The sequence below is a fragment of the Fonticula alba genome (assembly GCF_000388065.1).
Source record: "Fonticula alba strain ATCC 38817 unplaced genomic scaffold supercont2.12, whole genome shotgun sequence".
In the NCBI taxonomy this organism is placed as follows: Eukaryota; order Rotosphaerida; family Fonticulaceae; genus Fonticula; species Fonticula alba.
The window spans coordinates 465,300-473,818 of NW_009242982.1; the positions used below are offsets into that span (position 1 = coordinate 465,300).

The following is an 8,519-nucleotide window of genomic DNA, read 5'->3' on the forward strand; positions in this document are numbered from 1 at the left end:
CCCCCCACGCACACGCACACACGCACAGCCATTCCATACGCATCCGCAAGATGAGCACCGCGGTTTCCTCCGCATCGTCCTCAACCATCTCGTTTGTTCGTCTCTCCCCCTCCCTGCCCACACCCTCCGGCGCCACATCGCTTCGCTCCCCGGTGACACATCTAACCTCACACCTACATCTACACGCACACACACACACACACATGCACGCAGGGGGACAATGCCGCTGCGGCCAGCGACGCCGCTGCGGCGGCCCTCGCCGCGGCCAAGGGCTCCAGCCGCCTGGCCACCACCATCGAGGTGACCTTCGTGCAGAGCCTGACCACCACGGCCGACAACCTCCGGGCCACCGGGGCCAGCTGCACGGCCACCATTGCCTCCTTCTCCTCGACCAGCACCTATCGCCACGACCCCAACCAGTTCCGCTGGTCGCGGTACCCGGTGTACCATGACTTCCTGCGCAACGCCGCCCAGGTGGCCGGGTTCCTGAGCGGGCGCTGCGGCGACCTGTTGGCGGTCTTCCGGCGGCTGTCCCCGGCAGCCGGGGCCACCGACGAGCCGGCCACTTCCGCCCCCAAGCGCCCGCTCTTCCTGCCGGTGCATGTGCTCCACAGCCTGGAGAAGCACGCCAAGGAGATGTCCTTCCTGGTGCGCCCGCCCCGCCTGCCATCCTCCGATGGGCCCCGGGCAAGCCGCGCCGCGGCCGGCGGCGTGAAAAGCCCGGCCTCCGCCCGCCCGCCCGCTGCTCGCCCCTGCTCACCACCCCTCCCTCACCCTTCTCCGTCACTGATCACCACCACCACCACAAACACAAACACAAACACAAACACAAACACAAACACACACACACACACACACACACACACACACACAGACCAGCCACGCTCAGACCTTCTCGCATACGGCCTGCGCCCACATCAGCGAGCTGGGCATCTTCGATGATGTCGGCGTCGGCCTGCTCCTGGCCCGGTGGCATACCCTGGCCCAGGCGGCCACCCAGGCCCTGGTCCTGATTGAGCACTTTGCCTGGCTGCTGGATGCCCGGCTGCCGGATCTCACCACCAAGCAGCTGCCCGGGCTGGCCTCCCCGGCCGGGCCCTACACCGCGCCGGACTTCTCCCCAGACGAGCTGGCCCTCATGTCACCCGGGCTCAAGTCCCCGGCCATCCAGGCCTTTGTGTCGTGGTCGCGCGAGCGCCGGCAGACCACCCTCCGCGAGCTCGAGCGCCAGAAGGAGCTCCTCCAGCAGTTCATGCAGCAGACCGCTCGCGACGAGGCCCTGGAGGCCCCGGTCGACGAGGAGGACGACCACAATGACAAGGAGCTCGACCCCCTGGGGAGCCTGTCCCCGGGCTGGGCCGTCGATGGATCGGCGCCGGCCGGGCCCGGGGCCGACCTCGACAGCGACTCCGACGCCGGGAGCATCCTCCTGCAGGAGGTCGACTCGGACTCGGACGCGGACGCGGACGCGGACGCGGGCGCGGGCGCCGACTCGTCCCCCCAGCCGGGCCCCCGGCCGGCCGGCCGGCAGCCGGCGCCCATCCCCACGCCGGGCAGCCCGCAGCCGGGCGCACTGCCATCCACCGACAGGCTGGCCGCCACGCTGGCCGCCTCGGAGGTCCCCCACGTCGAGCACATGACCTACCTGCATTACCTGTCGCAGCCGGACGTCGCGGCCTTCTGGCAGCGGAACTTCGGCTGCCGGACCTTCGAGGTCCACTGTGTGGACTTCGTGGAGGCCCTCTCGCGCGAATGGTTCTTCCGCCTGCTGCTGGCCGACACCCGGACCAACATCCTGGATGCCGTTCGCCAGCGCCTGGCGGCCGACTATTGCAGCACCCCCCGGCGGGTGTCCATCTTCCGCTTCGAGCGCCTGACCGCCGAGCATGGGCTCTTCCCGGGGCTGTTGCTGCTCCTCCGGGCCCCGGATGCGGCCCCGATGCCGGAGCTGGCCCTGCTGCAGTTGATGCCGGGGCACCTGCGCGCCGGGCGCCTCGAGCGCCTGACCGGGGCCTTCATCCGCCTGCTGGGCAAGCTGGAGTCCATCTCGGCCACCTCCCTGACCACCCCGATCACCGAGGCCGAGAAGCAGGCCATCGCCGACACCCTCGGCAGCGACCCCTTCCCCACCATCAGCACGGTGCTGAGTGTGCACCCGGAGCCGGCCCCGCTGGCTCCCTTTTCCCAGGTGGCCGTGCCGGCCTCCTCGCCCTCCATCTCGACCATCATCAATCGCTCGCAGCAGTCCGGCTCCGGCGCCGGCGGGTCGGCCATGGGCCCCGGCGGTGGGTCTGCCCCCGGACCCGGGGGGACATTCCCCCCCGGGCCCGGGGGCGGGGGTGATGCCGCCGCCGGCGGGTCGGCCTCCTCCGGCGAGCTGGCCGAGGTGCTGGACTTTTCCGACCTCTCACCGCACCTGACCCGGCAATCGTTGCAAATCGACGAGGCGGCCCTGGACCCGGCGGCCATTCGCCAAGTCCCGGTGGAGGATCTCCCGCACTTTTTGCACCACTTCCAACAGCGCCTGGCCCTGATCGACTGCGTGGAGGCCCGGCTGGATTCCTTCCACCTGCAGCTGCGGCGGCTCGTGCAGCAGGTCCTCCCCGGGCCGGATGCCGGGACCCCGGTGCGGAATTCCCTCATGCGCATGTTCAGCATCGCCAAGTTGCCGGTCTACCTGGCGCACATTCGCCTGCACGCGCGCTACAACATGGCCCTCCTGCGCAGCAACATCCTGGCCACGCATGCCCGGCTGGAGGCCGAGAAGGCCGGCCTGCCGGCCCCGGTCCCGCTGGACCTCTTCGCCGACACGGATACCCTTTCCACGGCCCGGGCCAGCGATGGGCTGGCCTCCGGCATGGGCCCCGACCCGGGCCACGGCCAGCCGGACCCCGCCACGGGCCACATGTCGGCCGATCGCATGGACCAGGTGCTGCTCTCGCTGCGGGACCACATGCTGGCGGCCACGACGCCGATGCGGGAGCTGGCCCGGCTGGCCCCGGCCGCCGGTGGGGGGGCCCCCTCCGGCGCCGGGCCCACCCTGGCCGAGCTGCAGAGCCTGCGCCTGCGCCGGCATCCCGGCGTGGCGGATGCCCGCGGCGCCGGGAGCCTCTTCCGGTCGGACGGCCCGCTGAGCGCCAGCCTGGCCCCCATCAACTTCGAGTACAGCTCGGCCGGCCTGCGCACGCACGAGCACCAGGCCATTCGCCGGCTGGTGCGGTTCATGGAGGACAACCCGGCCCCCGGGCTCGGGGACCCGATCAAGGTGGCCGAGCGCTTTGACCACCTCCCCCGGGGGGATGTGCACTTTTACACCCGGGCCTCGTTGGTGTCCATGCCCCGGGCCCTGCCCATGGTGTCGCAGGTGTTCCTCTTTTCGGCCGGCATCGGCTTCCACCGGAGCGTCTTCCCGGCGGCCGCCAAGCGCATCCTCATCCCCTATGCCGAGATCGCCACCGTGGCCCGGGTCAATGTCATCCCCACGCGCCTGCATGCCCTCGATGTGACCCTGCAAAATGGCCAGCGCTATTCCTTCGCCAATCTGGAAAACCGCGACGACATCTACACCCTGATCTTCTGCCGGATCCGTCGCATCAACCAGCTGAATCACCGGGACTTCATGCTCTACAGCTCCGGGCTGCTGGACTGCGTCGAGGTGTTCGAGCACCAGCGCTACTCCACCCTCAATGGCTACTCCGCGGCGCACCTGCTGGAAACCGATCCGGCCGAGTTCACCGATGTCCTCGGCCAGCCGGTCATCATCGGCCAGATCCGCTCCGCCGGCGGCGCGTGGCACTGGATCACCCCCTGGCAGGTGGACGACGCATTCGAGTCCCAGGCCGACGGGTGGATGGTACGTGCTTTGTAGGCTTCCTCGCGGGGGTGGGGCCCTTCTGCCGGGGGCTGCTGTTGTTGCTGCTGCTGCTGCTGCTGCTGCTATGGCTGGAAGAGGAACCTGCGCCTGCCATCCCCCCTTTGACGGAGCTCACCTCGCCCTGGAACAAGCTGGCAGGGGGGAGAGGGGCGCACTTTTCTCCAAACTCACCGACCCTCCCTTTCCGCCCCCCTCATCTGTTGTCCCCCCCCCCCCCCCCATACACACGCACACAGTACGCCACGGACTTCAGTGCCAGCGCCTCGTGGGGCGAGGAGTCCCTCAACACCATGGTCCGCCGGCGCCGGCACTTCCGCAAGATCCTTCGTCTGCCGACGGCCAAGTCCGGTGCCATCATCCGCGAGTGCGTCCCCTTCCCGTTCGCCCCGCCTCCTGCCCTCCCCCTGCCTGTCCCTTTCCCCCTCCCCCGACGACCCAACTCACCCTCATCCATGCCCCCCCCCCCAGGCCCACCTCCCACCGTGACATTCAGCTGTTCAATGACGTTGGCAAACCCATTGGCTACTTCCAGAACGTCAAGTAGACTCGCCCATGCATCTGGAATGCCGTGGAATACACACACACACACACACACACACACACACAGATATAGACACATGTTTGCATGCCCGAAAAGGGATCCATGCGGCAGATTCTTCGCCACAGAGCGATCCCATCTACCGAAACAGAGGAGGGGGGGGGGGGGCGGCGAACGTGGGGGCCCCGGCTCCCCGGGCCCCACACACACACACACACAGGCCCACGCGCTATGAGCTCGCCAGCAGCATGCTGCAGCTCCGGCCGCCGGAGTTGTGGATCTGCCCCACCACCGGGGCCAGGAGGGCCCACTCATACCAGACGGCCGTGGCACTGGACCGGCGCCACACCTGCAGGGAAATCCGGTCCCCCGGGCGCACGTCCACCGGCGTGCGCAACGGAAAGAAGCAGGGGAACCAGCTCTCCATGTCGGGGGAGTGCGTTCGCGGGTGGGTGCTCATGTGCACCGAGCCGAAGAGCGTACAGTCAAAGTACCCGGCGAAGCCGGTCAGCGATGCGGCACACGTGCTGGTGAAGTGCAGCACCGTGTGCCGGTCGTTGGTGTGCAGGCGCCGGAGCCGGTCCGGCCCCGGGCCCCGGCCCGGGTCCCCACCCGAGGCCCCCTCGGCCGCATGGCCCCCGGGCAGGAAGGGCGACGGGTGGCGGAAGTGAAAGACCGCCCGCGGCCGGGCCAGCAGCATGGTATTGCGCAGCCGCACCACATAATGCGTCTCCAGCCACTTGGGGTCCAGGGGCTTCTCCTTGGCCGCAAAGCCGCGGATCTGCTCATGCAACCGGGGGGAGGTCACCGGAGCCAGGTGCGATGTGTAGCAAGCCGGCACGCTGATCCCCCGGCCATCCGGCCGGAGGACCGCCTGCGCCGCGTCCAGGCACTCCGGCGACAGCTCATTATCGCCGAAGGACCCCAGCAGCTCGCTGACCAACACGTCCACCGGCGCCGGCGGCCGCCAGTCGCGCATGTCCCCCCCAAAGACCGTCACCGCAGAGCCCCATTCGTTCCGCGCGCGGTCATGAAGGCTGCGTGCGTGCGTGCGTGCGTGCGTGCGTGCGTGCCACAGAGTGAGTGTCACCGAGGCGGAGAAGGGAAACCGAGTTTGCGAAGGAAGGGGGCAGGGAGAACGGGGAAGGGAGATCCCCCGACGCACGTCAACACGGCGTTGGGGTTCTTGTCCAGCGCCAGGACACTCACCGCGCGGCCGGACCGCGCGGCCGCCTGCAGCGTGCAGTTGACCAGCGGCCCGCGGCCCGCGCCGACCACCGCCACAACGATCGGGCCCCCGGCAAAGGAACCGAGCCCGGTCTCGAGCGCCTCGGCCTCGGCCTCCGGCCCCTCGGCAGCCCAGTCCTCCAAGCACCGGCAGGCCCCCTCGCCAAGACACCCCCACTCGGTGTGGGTCTGGCCATTGCGCACTCGGTCGCGCAGGGCTTTCGCCCGGCCGGGAGCCAGCCCCGAGTATTGAATGGCCCGCGGGCTCGGATGCCCGGCCGGACCGCGACAAGTGCAGGCCCCCGGGTCGCCAGACTGGCAGACCGCCGTGGCTGTCGCCGCGGCCATGGCGGCATCCGCCCCGCACACGCACTCCCCCTCGCCGATGCGCCGGCCATCCTGATGCATGTACCGCGTGAAGGCCAGCAAGGCCTGGTAAATGGCCTCCTCATACAGCTGGTACTTGACCGGGTCATTTTCAAACACCTCGTACGTCTGCGAGTCCAGATGCTCCTTCAGCGGCTATCGCGGGCAGGGGGGGGAGAGAGGGAGAGAGAGAGAGAGAGAGAGAGGGAGGGAGAGAGAGAGAGAGAGAGGGAAGGCAGGCCAGCGGGAGGTGAGGACCGGCATGTGCGACCGCGTGGCAAAAGAAAAAAAACCCGGAAGGGGGAAAGGAAACACCCCGTTGGGCCGATGCAACACCGCGCACCTGCAACGGAGCCTGGAGGAACTCATTGTACGACCCGAAAAGGGCATCGCCAGCCGGCTGGTCCGGGATCGACCGAGCCAGGTGCCGCAAGTACGACACATACAGCTGGGCATGCCGGCTCACGGCTTCCAGGCTCCCGGGGACCGAGCGCATGGTGTCCTCGGAGTCCGGCCGTGCGTCCAACCGGCCACCCACCAGAAAGTGATAGTTCGTTCGCTGCGGCCGAACACCCGTCCCGGCCGCACACACACACACACACACACACACACACACACACACACACACACACACACACACACACACACCGGCCAAGGGAACCGTCAGCCGACACCAGGACAAGAAAAAAAGATCCCACCAGCAACCCCGGCAGCGCACCACCATCACATCCTTCAGGAAGCCCTGGTGCAGGCGACTCAGCACCGGGAAGCCCCGCTGATTCGCCATGAACAGATCCGCGTCCAGGTGAAAGGCCTTGACCGGCTCGGCCAGCCACCGGAGGAGGCTCACCTCGCCGGGCAGATCGGCCGGCACCTCCAGCGCCAAGTTCAACCGCGGATGGAAGTCACAGAGAGTGCGCAGCTGGTGCCACCAGTCCCACGGGTCGTCGACATCGCCCTCGCCATGGCCAGTGCCGCTGCCGGTGCTGGCGCCCTCGCCATCGTCGCTGTCGAGGCCGCGCATCTGGGGCTCGGGCCCGGCCGCCGGGGCCATCGGCATCCGGACCCAGATCTGCGCATGGCGGCGCGTCAGTGCTTGTGAACATGTGGGTGGACGGTCCCCCCCCCCCCCCCCCCCCCTGCCCTCCTCCGGGCCGTCACCCACTAACAAGACCAGGGCCTGCCAGCCAAGCGGGACAGCCGCGCACCTGGAAGGCGCCCGGGCCCTCGAGCGCTCGGGCAATGCACGCCGCAAACCCGGCCACTGCCTGGCGATTGAAAGGGCACGGGACAATGACCGCCGGGAGGCCAATGTGCGCGGCCCAGGCAAACTCCTGAGCCAGCAGGCGCTCCGAGTTGACGACACCATCGTGATCGGCCTCCTCGTCGAGGAGATCCAGGTCGTCGGAGAGGATGCCCACCAGGCGCGTGGACCGGACTGCAAAACCGGGAAGGAGCGCGCGCAGGGAGCGGGGGCAGCAACAGGCCGAAGCGCGTGAGTGCCAAGGTCAGAGCCGGGGTCAGACGCGCGCAGCTCCACGCACCATCGGACCCGACCGCCCGGTCGGACTGCGCGAAGCAAGCCGGTGCGTCAACATTCACCCCGGTGAAGGTGCGCCGGTGCGAGGGGTGCGAAATGGGAGCCGCCAGGAAATCGAAACTGGTGCCGGGACATGGTCAGCTGGCCGCAGGGAACGGAGGTGGCGAGGGAGGGCGGGCGGGCGGGCGCAGACAACGAAGAGAACAGGGCCACGAAGAAGCAAGCTGAGTCGGACCCGCTCTGAAGGGCAGCCGTGGCCGCGGGGCCCAGCTCAACCACATGGCTGAGTTCCAGACCGAAAACCGTGTTCGGATCGGCCATCGGGCGGAGAGGGGCTGGGGGAAGGCGCGAGAGCGAGGCAACAAGGGAGAGAGGGGGGGAGGGGGGCCAGATGGAGGGGTGGGGATGTGTGCCGGTCGCCCGGGGCTCCGCCCGGCGCGGGGCCGGTTCTACCCTCTTGCCCTTCCCCCCTGTTGTTGTTGGTGGCGCGGCGGCGGCGGCAGCGGCGGTGGCGGCGGCGGCGGCGGCGGCGGCGGCGGCGGCCGGCGCGCGGGCGTCTTCCCGGGGAGGTGGGCCGGCAAGATCGTGCAGGGCGCGCGGGCCACACGGCTGGAGCTACCAACGGACTGGCGGCCGATCGGCCGGGCGTGCCGCCAACCGGCGGGGGGAGAGAAAAAAAAAAAAAAGAAAGGGCCAACCGCTGGTGGACATCAAAACGCAGGGCGCGCGTCTGTAAATGGGAGTGTTTATTTTCCTGGTGAGGGGTCCCCCCCCCCCTCTGGATATGCCTCGTCTTGCCGCCCTGGGCACAAAAAAGAGGAGAGGCAGGGAGGGAGGGAGGGAGAGAGAGAGAGAGAAGACACGGCAAAGAGACACACTGCCGTCATGCGCGTGCATCGCTACTGCAGACTTGTGTCTATGCGCCAGCAGTTACGCTGTGCTCATGCGCGGACGCGGGGGAGGGGGGGGGGGGG

At 68.9% G+C, this 8,519-nt stretch overlaps 2 protein-coding genes across 3 annotated transcripts; one reads left to right on the forward strand and one right to left on the reverse strand.

Moving 5' to 3' along the window:
* The first annotated feature begins 7 nt into the window (after nt 1–7).
* H696_05634 (hypothetical protein) lies at nt 8–4,469 on the forward strand. Its single transcript, XM_009499450.1, has 5 exons — nt 8–95; nt 214–648; nt 875–3,853; nt 4,111–4,238; nt 4,343–4,469. The coding sequence occupies exons 1-5, from the start codon at nt 51–53 to the stop codon at nt 4,416–4,418; spliced, it is 3,663 nt and encodes a 1,220-aa protein (XP_009497725.1). The 5' UTR covers nt 8–50; the 3' UTR covers nt 4,419–4,469.
* Nucleotides 4,470–4,476: 7 nt separating this feature from the next.
* On the reverse strand, nt 4,477–7,947 carry H696_05635. 2 transcript variants are annotated; one of them, XM_009499451.1, is made up of 7 exons: nt 7,781–7,947; nt 7,550–7,665; nt 7,214–7,443; nt 6,724–7,077; nt 6,349–6,564; nt 5,578–6,161; nt 4,477–5,449 (listed from the first exon to the last, which is right to left on the reverse strand). In XM_009499451.1, exons 1-7 carry the CDS (start codon nt 7,864–7,866, stop codon nt 4,642–4,644), a joined length of 2,394 nt encoding a protein of 797 aa, XP_009497726.1. In that variant the 5' UTR covers nt 7,867–7,947; the 3' UTR covers nt 4,477–4,641. The 2 variants fall into 2 exon arrangements, with proteins under 2 accessions (XP_009497726.1, XP_009497727.1); XM_009499452.1 differs by having other exon boundaries at nt 7,214–7,665.
* Nucleotides 7,948–8,519: the final 572 nt, after the last annotated feature.